The following is a 24,305-nucleotide window of genomic DNA, read 5'->3' on the forward strand; positions in this document are numbered from 1 at the left end:
CAGGAGCACGCACGCCTGTGTGTGTGTGTGTGTGTGTGTGTGTGTGTGTGTTCCTGTGTATTTGTTGTAGACTGACGAACAGACACAGACAGATGGTCCCACCCCCATCCCCACCAGCCCCAGGGGTAACTGTGCACTGCCTATTCCACACATGTGGTTCCCAGCAGCTGTGCATTCCGTCACTGACCAGCTGTGGCAGCAGCTGTGGAGGTGGGAAGAGAGCACTGATGGGTCCCAGGGGAGTGGGGGAGGACAGGAAGGGCCTGGGATGAGCAGGGGTCAGGGAGTAAGGAAAGAGGCTCAGAGTGTTCTTGGGCTGGAACGTGGGGCGGGGAAGTAGTGATGGGGACGCCTGGTGTCTGGGCCTTGGCTGGAGAGCCTGGGGAGGCCCTGGCTAGGGCTGAGCATGCAGGACGGTCAACACGAGTATAGAGACCGAGCAGTGGAATACGTGCCCAAACCTCAGGAAAAAGGTCTGCATTAGACATAAAAATTGGGAATGATTTATTTCCGTCCTTTTGCCTCTGCCTCTGGAGTTGCTGGGATTACAGCCGTGTGCCACCAGGCCTGGATGAGGCCAATCCTCATCTTATAGGAGGTAAAGCGACAGGAGTAGATGACTCAACTAGAAAGAATGAGTAACATTCGGTACTCACTCTAAACACCTCATTTCGGCCAGGTGCCGTGGCACACACTCGTAGTCCCAGCAACCCAGGAGACTGAGGCAATTTAGCAAGGCCCTAAGCTACTTAGTGAGACCCTATCTCAAAAAAATAAAAAGGGCTGGGGATGTGCTCAGTGACAGAGAGCCCCTGGGTTCCATCCCCAGTACCAAAAAAAAAAAAAAAAAATTAAATAAACAAATACCTCATTTTATCCCCACAGAAACCTATGGAGGAAATAACTATTATCATCCTATTTTACAGATGAGAAACCAAGGCCTCACTGTGTGGCCCTGGGGATATTTCTGTCCCTCTCTGAGTCTGAGTGTCCCAGACACAAAGGGAGGAGCAAGGCCCTGCAGAAAGAAGGCTGAGTGGCACCAGGGTGCTCCAGGCCTTGCCTGGACCAGGACAGTCCCCACTGTGACTCTGCTGTTTTCCCACGGGGACCAGGCACTGCCCTATCCACAAGGAAGTTACCCTCAGCCCTGCTACCCTCCGCTAGACTCTCAGCCAATACTTACCAAACACCTACTGTGCACCCCACACTGCCAGACACCAGGGAGATGACAGAGACCAAACCGGACACAGTCCCTACTTTTATGGGGCTTACAGACCAATCCTAGGGACAGACAAGTTATTGCACAATTAATAACTACCATCTGTTGCCAGAGCACCTCGGCCAATCACCCTCTCCTCTGGGCCCCCAAGCCCCTCCCCCAGCAGTTAGAGGCCCAGTGGCTGGCCCAAGGGAGGTCTCCGGAATCCTGATCCAGCACATGGCCCACATGCAAGTCCCCATTTGGAGCCTGGGCCATCTCAGTTTAGTAATCTCAATGTACTAAGAGAAGATGGGGGCTCCCCTATTGTGGGGGTCAGGGATAAAGTATCAGTGGAGCTGAAACCCGTGCCTGGAAACCTCCTGCTTATGTGCAGCTCCAGGGAATGGTGATAAGAAGTGGGAAATACAGCAGTCCCCTGTCTGCCTCCTCCCTTTGAGGCTGCTGGACACTCCTGGGAGCCCCAGATAGGAGCTCGGCATTGCTGAGATCTGGTCCCCCTCCTCCCCAGCCTCTCTGAGGTTCTCCTCCCTTCTTGCTCTACACTAGCTCCTTGGGACAGACATCTCAGGCTTCAGCTATCTGTCATTGCCCCTCTGCTGCTCCAGAGTCCTTCTCCAGCCAGCAAATTCCTCCTGCTGGCCCCTGGAGTTTCCTGGTTCTCTCTCTGTCACTGACTGGTTGCTTTTCCAAGCCTGCTCCTGCATCCTCAAACACTTTTGGTTCATGGGGTCCAGCCCTTCCTGGCCTCTGCTTCTCCATTCACTCATGCAAAGCCTCTCTGACCTCTTGATCTCATGTCAAGCTTTTCTTGCCCTGGCTCCTACTGTCCTATTCTTACCAAATTCCCTGCCTCCTTGGCTATTGTTTCCCAGGATCTTATCCTGGTCCTCCTTGTTCTTCTGTGTACTAACTCTTTGGGGTAGACATCTCACATATCCAGTGACTTCAACGACCAGTTGCCAAGTCTCTACTCCAGCTCAGACCTCTCTCCAGGCTCTCTTCCTGAGTCCCACAAACAGCATGGACATCCTGACCTTTCTGTCCTCTGCAGCATTTCCATTGGTTCCTGTTGCTTTCCCTGATTCCATCGCCTAGACAAGAACCCAGCAGCTCTGGAATCTGTTTCTTCTTCTTCCCCATTTAATCCAGTCCTTATTCCTGGTCTAGTGTAAGAATCTCCTGTTTAGTCCACCCAACCCTGATGTGTGATGCAGTGGTTACCAGCATGAATTCTGATGCCAGCCTTTTGGATTAGAATTCCATCCCTGCCACTTACTAGCTGGGTGATCTTGGGTAAGATTCTTAACCTTTCTGAGTCTCAATAAAAAGGAATAATAATAGAAATTTCTCTTATAGGGCTGTTGTGAGGTTTAAATGAGTTAATATGTGTCAAAGTACTTAGTACAGACCTTAGCACCTGTTAAATGCAATAAAAAATTATTATTATTATATTTATTTTATAGATATTTCAGAAGATTTCCTGTGTGCCAGGCACTTTGCTGAGCACTGAGGGACATGACACTAAATAACAAAAATGATTCTGACTCCCCCAAGAACTTCACAGTCAAGGTGGAAAGCTTTATGAAAACGCACCACAGCTGGGGTTATGGTTCAGTGGCGCAGCACTTGCCTCGAATGTGTGAGGCACTGAGTTCGATTCTCAGCACTGCATATAAATAAATGAACAAAACAAAGGTCTATCAACATCTTTAAAAAAAAAAAAAGGTCCCGTGGAATGAAGGTTTTCTGCCACTGGACCCATGTTCTACTCCCTCCCATCTTAAAACAAAGCAAAAGTAAACAACCCCTGGACTCCACATCTCCCTCAGGCCTGGCTTTCTTCCAGTCTCAACTGAGCTTCTCAAACTGGTGTTCCATCAGCAAGCATTCATGGTACACATATTACCCACTCCGCACAGTTCCAGGTTCTGGACAGTCCGCAATGGACCCAAGACACAAACCTCTACCTTCAATTAGTTCACCTTCTTGTGGGGGACATGAACAACAAGCAAATACAGCCACGCGCACAACACAAAGTCAACAATGTTACTAGATGCTGTAAAGTAAGATAAAGTGAGGTGGGAGGCAGGACTGACAGGATCAGAGGCTATTTTAGTTAGATAGGGTGGGCAGGAGAGTCCTCTCTGAGGATGTGACATTTGAGCAAAGACCTGAATGAAGAGAGATAAACTGAAGATCTGGGGAAGAGGAGTTCCGGGCAGAAGGCATGCCCTGAGCCCATGCAAAGCCTGAGGCCGGAACTAGCAGGGGCCAGAAGGCTCTAGCAGTTGCAGGAGCCGGCAGAGGTGGTTGGGATGAAGCTGGAGAGATAGTTAGGGACAAAGCTTTGGGTGGCCATACTTCTGGTGAGCCCTGGCTCTGTACTAGATCATATAACCTAATGTCTAAGAGCTCTATAAGGGCTAGATGTGGTGGCACATGCCTGTAATCCAAGTTACTGGGAGGTTGAGGCAGGATTGCAAGATCAAGGCCACCCTGGACAACTTAATAAAACCATTTCTCAAAACAAAATATAAAGGACTAGGGATGTTGCCCAGTGATACAGTGCCCCTGGGTTGTTTAATCTACTGTACAAAAAAAAAAAAAAAAAAAAAACTCTATAAAGTAATAAAGCCTGGTAGTTTGTCTCTGGAACCAAACTGCTTTGTTGAATTTCAGTCCTTCGGTTTACTACCTGTTCCTGTTGACCTTAGACTGAGTTTCTCCACCCTTCTGTGTCTTTGTTTCTCATTTGTAAAGCGGGGACAATACTACTACTACTATTTTGTAGGTTGTCAAGGATTAAATGTGTTCATACTTAAAAAACACTTAGAACCTTTTCTGGTATTATAATAAGTGCTCACCAAATGCTCCTCTGTCTCCATCCATGCTTCCTGGGTGATTTCATCTGCTCCTATAACTTTAAATACCTTCTATTACCTAATGACTTCCAAATTTAGGTATCTGGCTTAGGCCCCTTCTCTGAACTCCAGAACCCCTATTTAACTGTGCAGTGTATTTGGATAACCTGGGATATTTCATGTGAAGAGCCCTTGACCTTCCCCTAAGAATTTGCTACTCTACCAATTTTTTGCTATCTTAGCCAAATACAGAAGACAAATATCTGAGAGGCTCCCTTGATTTCTGCCTTTCCAGGTGCATGGACTGTATAATTTCTGTGCTGGCTGAGGTTTCCACTTCATTGGCCTGTCCCCACATAAGTTATGGGAGTGCCCAGGACATTTAGAATAAGATCTGGAGGGGTGGCTGCTGGTGCCAGCTGTTTTTCCGTGTGTAGGTCTGTCTGTATGTATTTGTGTACACGGCCTAGTGACTGTGGGCCTGTGTGGCAGGAGGCACAGGCATGTTCTTTCCCACCAGATAATCAAGTGTCCCCAGGCAGGTCTAGTTATGGGATGAAAGTACAGTTATTCTCAGATGATCAACTCCACTCTTCCACATGGGAAGTAGGCTTTCTTCTGGGCCTGTCCTGGTGGGCAGGACAAAGGAAAAAGACTTCTCTAGTATCCCGCCCACCACACCCGTCTTCACCTCCTCTCCTCCTTGGTTGCCAAGAGGTTCACCCTCTAGGATGCTCTATTTAGCTACCTTCTGGCTCTTGAGGGTTTCTCTGGTACAGGTGAATCTGAGAATCTTCCCTGAGTTCCTTCTTTACAGGCAGGGCAGCTGGAACTCCCATTAAGGGAACAGTTAGTCTCCTGTTGGGGGACGGGTGTAAGAAGAGAGGCAGAGGGTTCCCCTTTTCCTCCCCTTCCTCAATTCGGAGGTTTATGAAATGAGACCTCTCCTGGAGTTCTTGACCTCTCAGGACAGTGCTGCCTTTGGAGAACTGACAGTTGATTTCCAGGAAAACACCCCACCAAGCACCACCCGCAAGTGTGGCCCTTGAGCCCAGAGCTCAACCTTCTCAGCGGGCACAGCCACTTCAGCAGTCCCTTTTGGGGCTGACCCCAACCTGTCACAGGCCTGTGAGAGTTCGTCCTCCCTTCCTCCCCTCCACCCCCTTCACACATACTCTCTCTCTCTCTCTCTCTCTCTCTCTCTCTCTCTCTCTCACACACACACACACACACACACACACACACACACACACACACACGCACACACACACACACACCTTGCTTTGTGATCCTATTGAAGGAGCTGCTGGGAATTCTCATGGAGGATCAGGTCACAGCTACTCCCACCCCCCCAACCTCACCAGACCAAACGTGTCTGCCCCGGGCGGGGGTGGGTGGGGGAGGAAGGTGCAGAATCTGTCCTCACAGAAGCTGGGACTTCTCAAAGCCAGCCTACTAAAGCCGGCAGTGCCCGGGGCGAAGCAGGGACAGCCGAGGACTCCTGGCGTTCCCGCGGGGCCTCCCAGGGCACCTGCCCAAGGCCACCCAGCGCGCGGCTGCCGCGGCGGCGGAGCGGAGCCGGACCTCCCAGCGGTCGGTGGGGGCGGTGACCGCCCGGGGCCTTCCCACGGCTCGGTGGCGCGTCACCGCGGGGGCGAGGGGGCGCCGAGGCGCCGGGGGCTGCGGTGCAGGAAAGGGCCCTGGGAAAGGGCGGCGTTGGCGCCCCGGGGCGGGACCGGGGCGGGACCGGGGCGGGCCGGGGCGGGGCCCGACGGGCGGACTCGGAGCTGGAGCGTGGTGCTGAGCCCCTGGCAGCCTGGCTCGCCATGAAGCGGCCCAGGGAGCCGAGCGGCTCCGACGGCGAGTCCGACGGACCCATCGACGTGGGCCGCGAGGGCGATCGGAGGTAAGGGTCATGATGGGGGACCTGAAGGCGAGCAAGAGCGCCCCGATGGGCTTCTGGGGCACAGGCTCTAGTCCTCAGGTACCCCTTGGACTGAGATACAGGTGTGCGCGACAGTCCGCAGGCGTGGGTCAGGTATGGGGGCGTGTGCCACTGATTGCACAAGAGCCCAGTATTCCTGGGTGCTCTCGGTCATATATAGGTTCAGGATGCTGTTCAGCTCAGGGGCTTGATGGCCAGGTGGTAGTGATCTTTCTGTTAAAATGCCCCATGGTAGGTCACCAGTGAGGAGTTTTCCTGAAGATCTTAAGAAACCCTAGCAGACTGTTGGTACCACCCTCCCTATCCAGAAACTGCTTTGTGCAGAATAATCACACTTTCCCAGTTTTACCCTAGGTTGGGTTCAGTTTTCGTGTAGTCCACAAAAAGTTTCAGGGGAAAGAAAGTATTTCCTCCTTTGAGCAAATCGGACTTTGGAATTAGGTTTTGTATTTTGAAGAAAGTAATAACCAACTTGCAAGGACCTAGATTTCAATTTCAGGGCTCTTTCTGCCAAACTACCCTGGCTGCCAATGTCATTCTGCTCTTGATGAATATTCTGATCTGCTTCAAACCTATAGAACAAACTGCACTCTACTACTCCCAGTTCTGTGAATTCTCTAAGTTTCAATTTCCTCATCTGTAATATGAACATTATAATATAATAATAAAACCAAACTTCATAAGAGTATTAGGAAAATCAAATGAGAAAATGTATGTCACAAGCTTAGCAGAGGGCCTAATGCATAGCAAATACTTAAGTGTCAGACACTCACCCTGAAAGAACTGCAGGCCTGACTGGGACAGTCTGCAGGCCTGGATCCCAGCCTCACATCTGCCACCAACTCACCATGTAGTCTTCCTTCCTTTCTTTTTCTTTTTATTTCTTCCCCTCCACCCCTACCCGCCCCCTCCAGTGCTGGGGATTGAACTCAGGGCCCTACACATGCTAAGCAAGTGCTCTGCCACCATGTAGCCTTGAACCATTGGTTTCCCTGTCTGAGCCTGTTTCCTCATCAGTAAAATAAAGGAGGATGGGAGTGGGAAGGGGAAAACAACCTCATCTCTCTTAGCTCATCCAAACCTGACTCTCTATGATAGAAGGAGATTGAGTTCATTCTAGGGACATATTTTAATCTAGGGACCTTTATTTTATTTATTTCTATGTGGTGCTGAGAATAGAACCCAGTACCTCACATATGCTAGGCAAGCACTCTACCACTGAACCACAACCCCAGGCCCCTAGGGATATTTTTGAAAGCATTTCATAAGTTCAGAGCACTAGGAGAGCCTGCCTCAATCACAGATCCTGGCTGGGGGTGTAGCTCAGTGGTACAGTGCTTGCCAAGCATGTAAAGGACCCTAGGTTGGAGACCTAATACCACACACACACACACACACACACACACACACACACATTCCTAGAGAAATGCCACCAACTACTAATGATTTATAGCTTCTAATAGGGGATAGGACTTTAAATATCCCTCTTATATCTTGTATTTTTGGTTTGGGTTTTGTATAATATAATTTCCTATGCAACATATTAGCCTTTTTTTTTTTTCAGTGCTGGGGATTGAACCCAGAGGTTGCGGACACATGCTAAGCAAATGCTCTACCACTGAGCTACATTCCCAGCCCTTTTTATTTTTTATTTTGAGAGAAGTTCTCACTAGGTTACTGAGGCTGGCCTCAAACTTGTGATTCTCCTCCCTCGATCTCCTGAGTTACTGGGATTACAGGAGTGTAATCCCATACCCAGCTCAACATATTACCCTTTCTAAATTGCTTAGTAGAAATTGCTGTTTGGAGAAACAATTCTCTAATCCTGTCCTGCTAGTAGGAGCAGGAGAAGGGCCCAGAACCAGGTGGTGGTGGTGGTGGTGGAGGAGTCTCAAATTCAATGTCATTGACCCTTCATGGATCAGAGGCACAAAATTGATAACAGAGGTCTAGGTTTATCAGCACTGGCTTCTGTTCTCCATGAGTGTGCAGCCTGGGCAGTGACTGCCAGGTCACACAAAGACTGTGAACAGAATGGAAAGAGACAGACTGTGCTGTGCAGACACCTGTGTGGGGAGAGGTCACTCACAACCAAAGAGGGTAGTGAGAGCTTTTTGAAGGTGGTGGTATTGGAGTTAAGGCATAAAGGGTCAGTGTAGTTTTTTCCTCTACAGCATTTTGTCATTTCAGCCAAACCCCAATTTTAGAGCCTGTTCTTAGAAGAGCAGACCCCTCTGAGGAGGGAAGCAGCTGGACATCTGGCAGAGACCGACTTATAGATGCCTCATTGTAGCACTCCCCAGAGGGCCCTCCCCCCAGCAGACATAAATGCTTCAATTCAGGGACTGCTGAACGATGCCTGCTGTGGCCCAGACCCTGGGCTAGGCATAGGGGCCCAGATGTATCCTGCTCAGTCTCTGCCCTCAGGGAACTCGCAGGGAAGAAGAGCTTCATGTACAAAGAAAGCCAGATAAACAGTGACAAGGGCCACAGGCCTGGGGCAGCCAACCTGCCAGGGTCAGTGGCAGGGCACAAATCCCCCACACTCTGAGACATGAAAGGGAAGAGTCGGGTGTGTTCCAGTGTCCCTGGGGTATCTGCGCCATCCTTGGGAATCACCCACCAAGCTTCTGGGTCCAAAGAGTATACAGCCTCTCCCCTACCCTTCTGCAAACATGTAATGAGCATCCATCACATGTCAGACTCTGTGGGTTGTTCCCATGTGATTGAAGTACCGGTGGCCTTTGAAGTCAGACAGACCTGAGTTTGACTCTCCTTACCATTTACTTGTGCAAGTGACTCTACCCCTCTTCTGGACCTCAGTTTTCTCTCTTACAATACAGGGGTGCCACTACCTGCTTCACAGGATGAGGCTTTGATGAGTTTGTATGTAAAGCACATAGCTCCTTGCTTTGGCACAAGGAAACTTCCAACAAATGCTGCTCTCTAAGGGTTCACCATGGGTTGGGGGGCATGCTCTTGAGGCAGCATGGTCTAATGAAAAGACTGGAAGTCTGAAGACTGGAATTACTGATTTCTGTGTCTGCCACCCAATTATGAAATCATCACTTTTTCTAAAAGTGAAATGATCCAAATAATACTGACCTTATAGGGCTCTTATGCAATAAATGAGACAACAAATGCAGAAGTGCTATCTAGAACAAAAGGTACTGACTATGAGATATGCATGATGGGATGATGAATATTTGGAGCATACTGGCAAGAGCACTGGATTTAAAGCAGTACACCTGGCTCTAGTTCTGGATTTTCCTCTCCTTTGCTGTGTAACCTGGGAAAGACCCCTTTCCCTCTCCGAGTTTTCTCATTTTATAAATGGGCTCAGTGCTTTCTGGGTTTCATTTTTGGTTGATGCAGAATGAGTGGGGTCATCAGCAAGGGTTCTGCGGGGAGTCCCCAGGTAGAACCAGTGCCGAGGGTGGTTAGGACTGGCAACTGGACCACCTGGAAAGCTGACCCTGCCCCCAGAGACTGCTGTGGAATTCTGGCTAGGGCCTCCTTGAGGCCCATGGAGCAGATCTTGATGGTCATCTCTGGGTTCATGAAAATCTTTTTTATTTTCAGACTCTCAGGGGAGAGGCTGTCACCCCTCCTCCCACTGTCAGGGCCAGATCACAAGCTGGACTGAGCATTGGCTGGGAGTTTGAAGGATAAGGGGACTGGAGGGCTATTCAGACAGACAGGAAGTAGGACTTAGGAGGGAAACAATGCTGAATTGGGAGCCAGAAGACATGGATTCCCATGCTGGCTTTGCTCCTTAGCAGCTGCGTGGGCTGGGCAAGCTGCTTAGCTTCCCGAGGTCCAGCATCCTCATCTGTAAATGGCACTTTCCTAAGGCTCAAAGGAGAGAAACACATGTAGTAGTGCCAATAAAACTGTAAAGCGAGATTTGCCTTTGAGATATTGGGGAGGGCCAGGTCATGCTGCAGAGAAAAACTGACCAGGAGACTGGAAAAAGGGACAGCAGAGCTGCCTTGCCCTGAAATGGGTGCATCAGCCTTTGACAGATGGTCCCTGAGGAGGGATCAGGCTGAGAGGCAGTGACGTGCACAAGACCAACCCAAAACCCAAGAGATGCTTTATCGGGTAAGGGGGAACAAAGGCTGTGTTTTTTAGTGTACTTTGGCTCTTGGGGCTTGTCCCCAGTGAACCAAAGAAGCTTTGAAAACAAGCTGCCCTACAGATCTCAGGATCTAGCCATCTGATCCCTGGACCTAGCTCACTGGGCCCCACTTCCCAAGAGCTTCCCCAGACCTCTTAACAGTTCTGCTTTGCCAGATGTTTGGGTGGGAGATATACTTTTCCTGATGTGACTGGACAAAGCCAGGGCATAGCAGTAGGATCTGACCAATGCTATCTGGTCTTTCCTGCAAACTTCTGTCTTTGAGGTGTTGATGAAAACGACCAAATCTCAAATCCCAAGAGTATAGTCACATAGGTGGGACCTTTCTGGTGAGCCACGTTTGCTCCCATTCCACAAAGACCTAAAACATTTTTTTATGCATATCTCTGTTCTTCAGTGATGTGAAGACAAGGGCAGGAGAAAGAAGCTGTACTATGAGCTCTGCAGAGCTCCAACCACTTGCTGAGAGCTCAGGCTACAATAGTGAATGAAACTGACATGGCCTTGTGGAGCTTATGGATTTGTTGGAGAGAGAGAGAGAGTAATCAAATAACCATATAAGTATAAAACAACAAAGTGGCATAAATGCTGTGAATTCAGGAAGCTGGGAAAGTATAGAGCAGGGGATATCTAGCAGGAGAGTAGATGTCAAAAAGGCTCCCCAAAGAGATGTCATTTGAATTGAGATATAAAGGATGGTTGAAGTTACTAGGCAAAGGATTGCAGCTTAGGGTGGGGAGATTGAGTGGACCAGAGATTTCTAGACTAGGGGAACTAGTCTAGAAACTGCAGAAAGGGGTTAGTACATTCGCAGGCTGGAGCACAGAGCAAGAAAGAGTGGGTCTAAGAAGTGATGAGGGTCAGCTGGGCCACCTGAAGAGTGACAAGATCAAATCTGCATTTAAATGATCACTCTGCCTGAAGTGTGGGTTTAAGAACCACTCAACAGGAGGCGCTTCCAGGCCTCCAGTGAGAAATGATGTGGTCCAGAGAGGATCCACGGAGATAAGGAGGACAGACATGAGATGTGTTTTAGACACAGAATGGGGCAGGTTTTGATGAGGTGGGGGTGAGGATGGGGGAAGAATCAAAGACAATACCAGGTATCTGCTTGCAGACCTAAAGCTGTATGCCTTCTCCAAGATGGGAAACCCAGGGGTTCAAGGAGCAGGTGTGGGGTGAGGTCAAGGTCATGGGTTCCCCTGAAGTTGTGTGACCTTTGGCATCCCAAAGTGGCAGGAGATGTACCTTGTCTAAAGTCGTTTGTGGATCTGAGCACCTGAAGGGCTGAGGCACAAGGCCCTGGGCCCTAATAGGGCCTTCCAAGGATAGATACCTCAGTGCCTCCCCATTCTCAGAGAGCCTCTGGAGAGAAACCTGTTGAGAAGGCAGCTGCTGGGTTGGAGATTATTTTGCTAAAAGTCTGGGCAGGAAACCCCCGGGGTCTGAGCCTCTTCTCTATAGTGGGAAATCCCGGGATGGAAACAAACGCCCATCATTCCCCCAGGGCGGCAGAAGAAGGTCCCAGGTCGGGGAGAGGCCGAGGTTAAGGGGGATGGGGCCTTCTGGGAGGGCACAACAGTGTCCCCGAGCAGGCAAGAGGGGCCTGTGACCCAGATGCCGCCTCCCCCTTTGCCCCCCCGGCCGCGCCGCGTGGGAGGCGGCAGCAGCTGCGGGCCAGGCGGAGGGCGGGCGGCCGGCGCGTTGGCCCGTGGGAAGCGGCGGCATCTGCTCTTTCCACGCTCCTTCCCAGCGGCTCCCTCTGAAACCCAACCCGCCCGGCCCGGCCGGCCACCGGCGGCCCGTGCCCTCCGTCGGCCCGCCCCCGAGATCGGGTTGCAGGACCCAGCAGCCACGCCGAGGTCCACGGTTCCCCGACGGCCGCTGCGAGGGAAAAGGGACCAGGGGAGACCAGGTCGGGGGTCCAGACAAGCTCTAAGTGGCCGCCGCGAGGCTCGGAGGCAGGAAGCTGAGTGCATGGGAGGACTTGGCCAGCGGAGAAATGGGCCCCAAGGGAAAAAGGGAGAGTCGATGCCCCCTCCCACGCCTGCCCTGCGGCTCTTCCCGGCTTGGGAACCAGTGGCCGCGCGGGTGGGGGCTGTGGCGGAAGATGGCCCGGCCTCCCAGGTCAGCCCAGGCCAGGGAGATGGTCCCCCAATTCTGAGAAACCAGCCTTTCTCTTCCTCTTCAGCCAGATGGCCAGACCGCTGTCCACTCCCAGCCCTTCGCAGATGCAAGCCAGGAAGAAACGCAGAGGGGTGAGTGTCCTTCTCAGCCTTGGAGTGACCCAGTCAAGGTTTGCCCAAAATCCCCTGCTCCATAAATCTTTTCAGAAACAGCACTCCAAGATAACTGCCTGGGTTCGAACCCTGACACTGCCAGTAACTATCCCGGACATTTTGGGCAAGCCACGCAACCTCTCTGTGCCTCATTTCTTCTTTGGTGTAACTGAAATAAAGACAGTACCTACCCCCAAGGACTGGCTTGAAGGTTAAGTGTATTAATGCAGTGCTCTCTGGAGCAAGGCAGAGCAACACCCAACAACAGCTGTTATTATTTTTGTTCCTCTACCCTATCTCTGTCCCTTCTTGGACCCCAAAGCTTCCCATTCTTTTCAGTGCTGAGGAGGGAAAGCAGCTTCCTGCTTATTGGGAATCTGAAGGATCCATGCTTGCTGCTGTCCATCTTCTCTGGCGGCCTCCCCACCCACATCCCAGATGCAGCTGTGCTTGCATGCTGAGAGTCCAGAGACCTGGCTTCTGACAGAGACCAGCTGTGCCACTCACTTCTACCTTCAGCCCTTTGGGTTTCTCTGAAAAAAATGAGGGGGTCACAATTTCTGCCCTACTATGAGTATTCTGCTACTAGGATTTTTTTTTTTTTTTTATAGTAGTACTAGAAATTGAACTTAGGGTCGCTTAACCTCTGACTCACATTCCCAGCCCTTTTATTTGAGACAGGGTCTTGCTCAGGGTCCTGCCTCAGCCTCCTGAGCTGCTGGGATTACAGGTGGGCACCACCGTACCTTTTCTGCTACCAGGATTGTGACGGTGGTGTGGCGGGGAAGTGTGAATGAGCCCTATGCAGTTAGAGTGGGGCTCTCAGGTGGCCTCTGACCAAGCAACTGACAGGGGCCCCCAGGGCCGGCTTCACTGTTGTGGCTGGTGTTCTCATTCTGTTGGTGTCCTGCAGTAACAGGGACTGAACATTTTGAATATCACTCCTACAGACCAACGTAAGAGATCTGAACTGCACTAAATTGCTCTGTGACCTTAAGCAAATTATCATCCCACTCTGAGCCTTGGTTTCCTTCTCCATAAAGTAAGAATAGTTTTACTTCTGCCAGGTGCAGCAGCACACACGCCTGTAATCCCAACTACCCAGTAGGCTGAGGTAATAGGATCTCACGTTCAAGGTCAGCCTGGTCAATGTAGCAAGAACCTGTCTCAAAATAAAAATTCTTTAAAGGACTGAGGTTATAACTCAGTGGTTGAACACTTGCTTAGCATGTGCCAGCCCCTGGGTTTGATTCCCAGCACTGAAAAGAAAAAAAAAAAAAAAAAAAGATTAAGGTAAAACATTAACTTGCTCACAACAATATCATGAGAAAAGATATGAGTCAGTGTGCATCAAGGCACAGTGGAAACCTTGAAGTGCCTACATGTGACACCTTGTCATTACTTTTCAGATCATAGAGAAACGGCGTAGAGATCGCATCAACAGCAGCCTTTCTGAATTGCGGCGTTTAGTCCCCACTGCCTTTGAGAAACAGGTTTGTAACGTTGTCAATTGTGCCAGCAGGGTGGGTGGTAGATAGGGTTTGTTTCCTATGGTATCCCTTATTGAAGGATAGCAGCTGCCTGAGGTGCTGTGATCATGTATGAATATCTGTCACCGGCTAAGGGACAAGGGGAATGAAAATTCATTACTTGGTGAGGTGCCTCAGGTGTTGTGGCTTTACACCATTTGAATGGAATTCTAAAAATGATCCTGAAGGGTAGGGATTATTCTGCCCATTGCACAAGCCAGGAAATTGAAGCAGAGAGAAATTAACTTGGACTAGTTCACCCAGGTGGAAACAGCAGAGTAGAGTTGGAGCACAGGACTGTGTGACAGTCTCCTGACATTTCCAGAGCTACGTGAAAGTGGAGCAACCTGCTCAGGGAGTGAGTGCTCTGTCATAAACATGTTGGGGTGGGGACACTGTATCAGGCAGCAGCCTCAAAGATTCTTCCCCTAGGCTCCAAGGCACCTGCCAAAGTTCATCTGCCTTCCCTTGGCCTTTCCACAAATGTTCACTAAAACCTTCACAGGACCAGCCATGCACTAGACCTGGTGTCTGCCCTCGGGAGTCACATGGAGAGTCAGACCCTCAGGTTTCCCCGAGAGGCCAGGTGATCTGGGAGCTTAGAAGACATTTCCCAAGAGAGAGCGAGGAAGAGCAAGTGCTTTGGGGCTAAGATGATGAGCTAGAGCTTCAGCATGCTGAGGCGGATGTTGTATCCCAGGAGAGCTGCTCTGAGAGGCAGGTGAGGATGCTTGAGTGGCGTTCTGGTGAGAGATGAAGCCACAGAGGTGGACAAGAACCTCGAGGAGAGCAGGTGGAGCTAGAAGAGAAGTAGGGCAGCACCCACTGGGGAACGCACCCATTTAAGGGACAGGCAGAGCAAGAGGCAAGGTGAAAGCAGAAAGCAGAAGCGACGTTGAGCCTGGCACAGTGGCACACCCGTAATCCCAGCAGCTCGGGAGGCTGAGGCAGGAGGATTGAGAGTACAAAGCCAACCTCAGTCAAAATGATGCACTAAGCAACTCAGTGAGACCCTGTCTCTAAATAAAATACAAAATAGGGCTGCAGATGTGGTTCAGTGGTCGAGTACCTCTGAGTTCAATCCCTAGCAACCCAAAAAAAAAAAAAAAAAAAAAGGTGGTGTCGAAGCAGTCAAGGGAGAAGAGGTTTTAGGAAGAAAGCTGAATGGTGCTGTAGACAGGAAGACCGAGATGAGAACTAAAGAGCATCTGTGAGGTTTGGAGCTCTTGGCCAAAGCAGGAGCCTGAATGTGAGCAGCAGGGGAGCGAGGAGGAGTTGAGAAAATCAAGACAAATGATAATGGACAGAGGAGGTCAGCTGGAGGCCACACCCTCTGCCTTCTGTACCTACAGGGCTCTTCCAAGCTGGAGAAAGCCGAGGTCTTGCAGATGACGGTGGATCACTTGAAAATGCTCCATGCCACTGGTGGGACAGGTACCAATGCTCTTCTTTCTTGGGAATCATTTGCACAACAAATATTTTCAGGCTGGGCTGGGGGATGCGCTGATGTGCCAAGTAGAGATGGTCCCTGCCCTCCTGGGCCTCGTGGTCTCCAGAGGGCTAAAAGAGACCCTGTTGAATAGTCACCAGGTTTGTCTCTCTTAACATCTTCCTCCCTACTTCTGTTGTCTCTCTTTGTCCCAAGCCTTTCTTCACCTCAGCTCTTTCCAGTTTTAGACCTTGGAGGGGCTATCTTCTGAGAAACAGACTGTTCCCCTGGGGCTTACCCCCAGGGCCTCACTAAGTAGTAGCCTTCAGAAGCTAATTCTCTGTGGGATCCCACACTGTGACCTACCTACCCTAGGAGGGACCTGCCCGAAATTCTTAGCCACAGGGGATTCATTGGTGTCTCTTCCCATTGGTCTGCACTCCTGGGCTGCTGTTGCGACCTGAGCAGTATTGTGGGGACAAGTCCTGCGCACAGCAGGTGTCAGGATTATAGTAGAACATAAATGTCACTCATATGGTTGTTCTAAGCTTGTCCATCACAATAAAATCATGGAATTGTGGCTTTAAAAAGACTTGCAGACAAAAAGAAATTTGTCACAAAACTTCTATATGTGTTTGGTGTTTTCACAATTGGGAAGCTTGAAAGACATTGGCCATAAAGACTTAAGTCCCAAAGGCAACCTGCTACATGGGAAGAGGACACAGTTGCTTCTTCTTCTTCTTCTCCTCCTCCTCCTCCTCCTCCTTCTTCTTCTCCTTCGTCTTCTTTTATTTTTTATTTATTTATTTATTTATTTGTGTGTGTGTGTGTGTGTGTGTGTGTGGTACAGGGGATTGAACCCAGGAGTGCTCTGCCACTGAGCCACATCCTCATTCCTTTTTAGTTTATTTTGAGACAGAGTCTCGCTAAGTTGCTGAGCCTGGCCTCAAACTTGTGATTCTCCTGCCTCAGTCGCCCACGTTGCTGGGATTATAAGTGTGTGCCAGTGAACCAGCCAACAACTGCAATTTTTTAAAGTTAACATGGTATTATATTTATTTAAAATTTCATTTGTTCATAAATTTTGGATAATCTACTTTTCAGATTAAGGAAAACCTATAAAATAACCATGAGGGAATTTGGCAAGAGAAATAATATGATATTTAATGCTTCAGAAAGTTAGTTTTCTCTTTATCATCAACGTTTTAAGTAGTCCAACCTGGAGCTTCTCACACCTGGGAATGGGCAGAGTCTGGGTCACCTCATTGAGATTCTGGGGCAAAAGATCTGGAGTGGAGTTTAGGAATTTGCAAGTTTAACAAGCCTGCCCAATAACCCTGATGCAGGTGATCCTTCCTTTTGAGAACTTCTGCCAAAGGAATGCATTGCTAACACTGGAGATTTCTGTTTCTAAGCATCCAGTAGGGGAGAGATTTCAAATTACATCATCAGTTATCCTATTAAAAGAAAAGTTGTGACTAATATGTGGGCAGAATTCAATGGCTTTCAAAATGCTTTTGCTTTTGATTCTCACAAAAACCAGAAAGGTGGGATTATCTTCACCCCTTTCTGGCTCAGGGATAATGGGAAAACAGGGAATTGTGATTTAGCTATAGCACAGTCTTTAGATTTGAATCCTGGCTGTACTGCTTACTAGCTTTATGACCTCAGACAGATGATTTAACCTCTCTGTTCCTCAGTTTCCTCATCTCTAAAATGGAAGTAACAAGAGAGTTTATGAGAATTAAATTACATAATGCATCAAAGTACTTAATAAGAACTCAGCAGGTGTTAGTTTAAAAAGAACAACAAACACAGAAAGGCAAAGCCAGGTGTGGTGATACATACCTGTAATCCAAACTACTTGGGAGGCTGAGGCAGGAAGATCACAAGTTTGAAATCAGCCTGGACAATTTAGTGAGATCCTGTCTCATTAAAAATTTTAAAAAGGGGTAGGGGTGTAGCTCCCTGGTAGAGCACTCCTTTAATATGTGCAAGACCCTGGGTTCAATCTCTAGCACTACAAATACAAAACAAAACAAAACACACAGGTAAAGGGGTTTGCGAGGTGCATAGCTAAATATCCAACAGAGCCAAGTGTTACCTGAAAGTTGGCCTCACACCAAACAGTCTTCCTGCCATGCTGTCCCTCTGGAGGAGCCTAAACCATGAACTAGGGACCAGATATTTGCTGCCAGTCATGAGACCAGTGCTGGCTGGGGCTGTCCTGTCTTTGCCCAGAGAGTGACCCATGTGAAGAGGCAGTGAGGGTTTAAATACCTGCAGGGACAGTCCACCTGGTTGACCCTCATTGACATCAGGCCAAAGAAGGGCTACTGGCCTGATGGCAGCTGCTGAGGGCCAGAGTCAGGGTCTTGAGTTCCAGACTGCCTTTTGAGCTGGGGGAAAAACAGATGCAGCAGGAGTCAAGAGATCTGCCTGCGGGCTGGGGCTGTAGCTCAGTGGCAGAGCACCTGCCTAGCACGTGTGAGGTACTGGGTTCGATCCTCAGCACCGCATAAAAATAAATAACCGCTGTCCACTTAAAAAAAAGAGAGAGAGAGAGATCTAAGTGATAACCAACTTTTTGTTTGTGGAGCATTTTCTGTGAACCATTTCATTTCACTTTCAGGTACAGTTGTTTCCCACTTAAGCTAAGGAGATTGAGGCCAAGAGAGATGAGACTTACCCAGCCAGGCAGCTGGCTAATGGCAGAGCTGGGATTTGAACCCAGCTAACCTGGCTTCCAAAGACTTCGTGCTTTAGGGCTGTGCTCTGTTGCCTCCTCCAAGGGGTCTCCAAGCTCTGATGGCTGCTTTCACCCCCTTCTCTCCCTGAACCTAACCTCGGTAGCAGGCAGGTTGTTGTATACCTGCCCAGGCATGGTCTTTTCACATCTGCTGAGCGTCTACTTAATTAAGTGATCTTGGTCATAAAGTTTCTTCTTTGCATTACTTATGAATTGTGGTGAAAGCAATCTAGTTTGTAATGTTGCACAGTTTCCTGAATTCTTTTGATCCTCACAACTCACCACCCTTCATCCCGAGTAGAGGTTTTTATTCCCACTTTACAGTTGGGGAGACTGGCACTCAGAGAGGTAAGAGCACATGCCCAAGGTTACCCAGGAGTGAATGGGAGGGACATATTCAGAACTCAGTCTGACCCTAGGTTCCATGTCCCCTCACCCCAGCATGCCCTCATGGTGCCTCACTTTACAGGATTCTTTGATGCCCGAGCCCTGGCCGTTGACTTCAGGAGCATTGGTTTTCGGGAGTGCCTCACTGAGGTCATCAGGTACCTGGGGGTCCTGGAAGGGCCCAGCAGCCGTGCAGACCCTGTCCGGATTCGCCTTCTCTCCCACCTCAACAGCTATGCGGCTGAGATGGAGCCTTCGCCCACGCCAGCTGGCCCCCTGGCTTTCCCTGCTTGGCCCTGGTCCTTCTTCCATACTTGTCCAGGGCTGCCAGCCCTGAGCAACCAGCTTGCCATCCTGGGGAGTGTGCCTGGCCCTGTCCTCCCCAGCACCTCCTCTCCTGCTTACCCCATCCCAGCCCTCCGAACCACTCCCGTGCGCAGGGCCGCTGGCACCATCCTGCCAGCCCGGAGGAATTTGTTGCCCAGTCGAGGGTCATCTTCTACCCAGAGGGTCCGCCCTCCAGAGAGGCCAGCTGCCCCTCTTCCCATGGCCTCCAGCGGCAGGGCTGCCAGGAGCAGCCACACTGTCCCCCTCCTGCAGTCTTCCTCCCCAACACCCGCTAGTGCCGGGGGCTCCACAGCTTATGTGGCTGTACCAGTCTCCAGTCCATCTTCCACAGGGCCAGCTGGGAGGCCTGCAGGTGCTGTGCTCTACCACTCCTGGGTCTCTGAAATCACCGAAATCGGGGCTTTCTGAGCTGACTTCCTGACCCCCATACCCCAGGATTGCAAGAAAGGTTCTTTATCAGAAGCTCTAAATATGACGCTGCCTTTTCTGCTTTGCTTCCTGGATGGGCTGCTACGTGAAAGCACCTTCTTCACCCAGCAGAAGCTCCTCCCTCTCACCACTCAGCCCAGCCTGTCCACTCGGCTCCCAGGGAGCCCTTCTGATCTCAGAGGCTTGGTCCCGTTTCTCACCTGCAAATGAGTCCCTAAGAGCCCAGTCTGTTTGAATCATGGGCCTGGGATGGAAGCTTGAACTTAAAGGATACCATGGTCCAAGGCTGGCTGCTCTATGGGGAGATCGGACCCCAGTCTGGAACAATGACCAGCTATAGCCATCCTAGATCAAGGAGCTGGAACATACTGTCTGCCTCATTTCCTGGAGATGGTAACGGAGCAAGGGCCACTAAGAGGTCTCTTGGGCACCCTGTCTGCCCCTGCCCACCCCATCACAGTGAAGCACAGGACAAATCCATTCTCCATTACAGCCAGGCCTGGATGTTGGAAGCCCAGCAGGTCTGCTCCTGCTCTCCTCCAGTTGCAGATGCCCACCCTCCTTGAGACTAAGAGTTCCCTGCAAGAGTTTGGCTCAAAAAGCCAGACCAGGAGCTTCTGGGCAATGGCAAAGCTCTGTGACAGGGTGTCCTCACTGCCAGGCGGGAGTCAGGATTGAGCAACAGAGAACCCAGCTCCTGGGTGTGTGGTCTTTTTCCACTGGGGCACAGTGTGGAGGGGCCTTGGCCCTACGTGATGGCACCCAGAGAGGCACCCTCTTGGGATTCAGCACCAGACGTCTGAGCTGCCTGGTTTGCATCCGGCTCAGAGAGCCCAGACTGCTGCCACAGCCAAGGGCTGTCAGACTGAACAAAAATAACTGAGGGAGGGGCAGAGGAAGAACATTCAGAGGCGTCTGGGCCCTTCAAGGTCACTCAGTGGGTCTAGGGCCTGAGAGCCTGTTCACCCAGATTCCACACAGCTGGCTCTGCTCAGAGGCAGCTCCCATTCCCCAGCTCTGCCTGAGGCCATTTCCCTCTAACAGAAGGCCCTGCGACCCTTCCCAGCGGAACAGCAGACTGAACCTGCATTCGGGATCACCATATCAGGTGATAAAGTGCAGAAACACTTCTGTGCTTGTTGGTAAACAACTGCTCCCCACGAACCCCATGCCCACCACCACTTGGCATTTCCCAGGACCATCAAGATCTGGTTATTGCCTGACAGACCCAAGGCTGTGGGATCCTAGAGCTGCGTGCTACACTGGGTTATTAAATATTTTGATGTCACCCCTGGTAAGATTCTCTCACCCCCAGCCTTTAATGGAACCACTTTCCCCAGAGGTAGCACTGAGAAGGCTCCACCCATAGAGTTTGCAGAAACCATGGGGGCAAAGGGCCCTTCGAGAGCAATGGGGCACAGATCAGTTTAGTGACCAGAAAGCTCTTTTGAAAAGAGAGATTCCTCAAGGAAGGATAAAGAGGTAAGTGTTTCTTTGACTCTGAAGCAGAGCTTGTTCGATTAGGTTGCCGTCCTGTGGACCCCTCTGAGAAGTGCCATAGCCAGGAGAGGTGGCATTGCAGAGAGAGGGACACTGGCAGGGGATGTTCCAGAGGAAGATGGATAGAGGGAAGGCAGGACAGTCACACAGGCTCCCAGAAGTGGGAAGAAGGGGACAGAGAAGGGGACAGAGGTCCAGACCAGTCTCACTTTCTCACAGGGGCACGCTCAGGATGGGAAAAGAACCCCTAGCTCCTCCCCCTCCTCTCTCCTATTGCCCCATCTCCCCCACTTGCTCTTCCACTGCTCCCAGGATATGAGGGCCATCTTTTAGTGCCCAGACCCAACATTCAGTCCTGGCTGGGCTGTGGGAAACACATTTCTATGGTGTAGGTACCCAGCTCCAAAACAGTGCATTGGCACCACTGAAATAAAGGGGAAATGGCCTGGCACTTTCAGTGTCTTGATTGATCTGAGGTTCAGGGGAAATGACTGTGTGTTCCCATGGATGGGGAGTCAGATCTTCTTTTTCTATTCCCAAGCTTTCCAGGTACCCTGACTCCCCCACCCCCCACTGTGGGGGTGTTGTAGATAACCAATAGAGTTTTTGAGTTATTCTAGAAACCTCCAGTAGACTCTTAAATATCTCTGGAGTCTGTCCACTTCTGTCTGAACCCGTTGCCACCACCTTGGCCTGGCCACTTCACCTCTCTCCCAGATCCCCGTCCCAGCCTCCACAAGGCCTCCTTCTTTCCTTCTTCCATTGTTCTCAATAGCAGCCAGAGAGCATCTGAACATGTGCATCACATTATATTATCTCTGGTTCAAACTCTTCTTCTGTTGCCCTATTCTTCTTTTCTTTCTTTCTTTCTTTTTTTTTTTTTTTTTTTTTTTTTTGGTACTGGAAATTGAACCCAGCGCATTCTACAACTGAGCTACATCCCCAGCCCATTTTATTTTTTATTTTGAGATAGGATCTTGCTGATTTGCTGAGGCTGGGCTCAAACTTGTGATCCTCCTGCCTCAGCCTCGCAATTTGCTGGGATTACTGGTATGTGCCACTGTGCCTGGCTGTTACACTGTTATTCTAAAGATAAAATCCAAACTCTTCCTCTTTTGGTCCCAACCCCACTTCAAGACTCATTTTTCTCCATTCCCAAACTTGCTTCTAGATTCTGGCCCCAACCTGCCTTTATTTCCTCAATATTTCAACCTGACTCCTATTTCTAGGACTTTGCATATGCTGTTCCCTTTTCCACAGAATGCTCTTCCCTACCCTTTGCATGGCCAAGTTCTTCAGACCCTTGTCTTCAATGTCACCTCCTCAGAGAGGCCTTTCCTGACTGTTGAACTTGAATAACTGACTATTGTTTACCTTTATGTGGAGATTGCCGATGTATAACCACATGTGTATTTACTTTTTAGTAAACTATTGCCCCCACTAGAATGTAAACTCTGTGAGGCCAGGGACCTCACCCGGTCTGCTGTCCACTTTGTACCTGGGACCCAGAACTATGCCTGGCTTATGGATGGTGCCCAGTGAATCTTCGTTGAATAAATGAATTAAGGAGCTGAGAAGCCTTCTGCTCTCATGCTGTGGATCGTGCAGGGCTCTCTAGGGGTGACTTTGGGGAGAGGCAGGAGAGCAAAGGGAGAGCTGGGACCAAGGGACTGGAAGTTCTGGCAAAATGGTCAGGAGGCCCTGGCCAGAAGCGGGTGCAGGTGTGTGCACTCTGGAGTGCACACTGACGGGCAGGCTGTCCCTGCCAGCAGGTCTCCTTCTCCACTCTCGGCTTGACTCCTCCATGGAGTTAGCTCCCAACAGGTCCAGCAAACAGTCCCAGAGGCCTGCTCCATGCCATCCAGGCCTGGGGGAGCCAGAGGTGGCAGGCACACCACTGCCTAGGGTGTGTGGGACAGTGTACCCTCTGCCTAAGTGACCGTTGGTGAGCTGGGAGTGGAGGGGCCTGTGGAGAGGCTGAGGGTCACGGAGTGGGGCTATGTGCCTCTGCCCAGGGAGGTCATGGGGAAGGGGCACTGGAGGAAGCCCTCCCGGACCAGCATGAAGGGAAGCTTCCCGTCAGCAGAGGGAGCCTTAAGTGCAAGTCAGGGAGACTCACAGGGGAGCTGTAGAGCCGGCTCCAGGTTGAATGCAGACCCTCAGGGACAGGGTGAAAGGTGGGCTAGCCTTGGCACTGAAGCTAGACTTCTTTATTAGGCCCTTATGAATGAGTTATAGCCTTGGGCAAATTCCTTAACCTCCTTGAACTTTCTCATCTTTAAACCAGGGATGATGGACTAATGGCTACTGTTAATTGAGCGGTAACTGTATACTAGATACTGTTCCCAGTGCTTTTTAAAGAATGTTCCCATTTTAAGGGGGGGAGTGCTGAAGAGTGATATTGACCAAATTATGTTATTACCTTGTGTATTGTGTTTATGTATGAATATGTAACAACAAATCACAACAGTGTGTACAACCATAATGCACCAATAAAAAACGTGGGTGGGGAAAAGAATGTCCCCATTTTACAAATGAGAAAACTGAGCTAAGGCATGATCTCCTATGGTTAGGTGTGAATGGAATGAGCCAACACATGTACAGTCCTGAGTCGTGAAACAATCAATCTTTGCCATTAGTATCCTTAACGGAAGGAGGTTGTGTCCAAGTCGTAAACATCCATAAGAGCTGTGCTGAGTCTGGGAGCAACAGGAGACACAGAATGTTTTTCCAGGTGACTGCCAAGGTTGGATTTTAAGAAACTCGAGCCAGGCGTGGTAGGACATATCTGTAATCCCAGTCATTCCAGAGGCCAAAGCAGGAGGACCATAAGTTCAAGTCCAGCCTGGACAATTTAGTGAGACGTCTCAAAATAAAAACCTTTTTTAAAAAGAGTTGAAATATAGCCCAGTGGTAGAGCACTTGCCTAGTGTACACAAGGCACCGGGTTCAATCCACAGTACCGAAATAAAAGTCAGGATTTCTTTTCTAGTCAAGACAGATTTCCATTCATTAGGTGAACCTGAAAAAGGTTGATGTTCTCTGAGGATCAAAGCAAAAACAAATTTCCACAAGGACACCTTTGTCCCTGGGCCCTCTCCTAGTCCCTGGCTCATAGTAGATACTTAAGAAATGTTATGTGCCGTTAGGGTTTGAATATGGCTGATCTCTGTGAAGGTCCATTGTGATTAAAGGCTCTGCTGCTGTTGGGAGGTGCACCTTTGGGGCCTAGTGGGGGCCCCAAGGCCACTGAGGTGTGAAGGGATTGTGGGACAACAGTCTCTCTCCCAGCTGTGGGAGGTGTGACCACTTATTCTCCACAGGCTCCTGCCTTGGTGTGCCATCGCTCATGCCCTTACCAGAGGCCAACTCAGTGTGCCTCCCTCCCCACCTTTCCACCCTTCCTGATCTTGCACCTTGAGCATTCAAAACTGTGAGCCTAATAAACCTCTTTCTCATGAGTTGCCTGTGTCAGGAATTTAA

General features: G+C 50.0%; 1 protein-coding gene across 4 annotated transcripts; it reads left to right on the plus strand.

Moving 5' to 3' along the window:
- Positions 1-5,512: 5,512 nt before the first annotated feature.
- Positions 5,513-21,700, plus strand: Heyl (hes related family bHLH transcription factor with YRPW motif like). 4 transcript variants are annotated; one of them, XM_047528415.1, is made up of 5 exons: positions 5,513-5,679; positions 12,364-12,430; positions 13,861-13,944; positions 15,333-15,414; positions 18,628-21,700. In XM_047528415.1, the coding sequence occupies exons 2-5, from the start codon at positions 12,368-12,370 to the stop codon at positions 19,299-19,301; spliced, it is 903 nt and encodes a 300-aa protein (XP_047384371.1). In that variant the 5' UTR covers positions 5,513-5,679; positions 12,364-12,367; the 3' UTR covers positions 19,302-21,700. The 4 variants fall into 4 exon arrangements, with proteins under 4 accessions (XP_047384371.1, XP_047384366.1, XP_047384352.1 ...); XM_047528410.1 differs by lacking the exon at positions 5,513-5,679 and adding an exon at positions 5,862-5,992 and having other exon boundaries at positions 12,368-12,430; XM_047528396.1 differs by lacking the exon at positions 5,513-5,679 and adding an exon at positions 5,866-5,992.
- Positions 21,701-24,305: the final 2,605 nt, after the last annotated feature.

The sequence above is a fragment of the Sciurus carolinensis genome, chromosome 1 (genome assembly GCF_902686445.1).
Source record: "Sciurus carolinensis chromosome 1, mSciCar1.2, whole genome shotgun sequence".
Classification (NCBI taxonomy): domain Eukaryota; kingdom Metazoa; phylum Chordata; class Mammalia; order Rodentia; family Sciuridae; genus Sciurus; species Sciurus carolinensis.

Coding starts and splice junctions, on each gene's coding strand:
- Heyl (XM_047528396.1), top strand. CDS start 5,913: ATGAAGCGGCCCAGGGAGCCGAGCGGCTCCGACGGCGAGTCCGACGGA. Junction 5,993..12,363: donor GGCCGCGAGGGCGATCGGAG/GTAAGGGTCATG, acceptor CTTCCTCTTCAG/CCAGATGGCCAGACCGCTGT. Junction 12,431..13,860: donor CCAGGAAGAAACGCAGAGGG/GTGAGTGTCCTT, acceptor ATTACTTTTCAG/ATCATAGAGAAACGGCGTAG.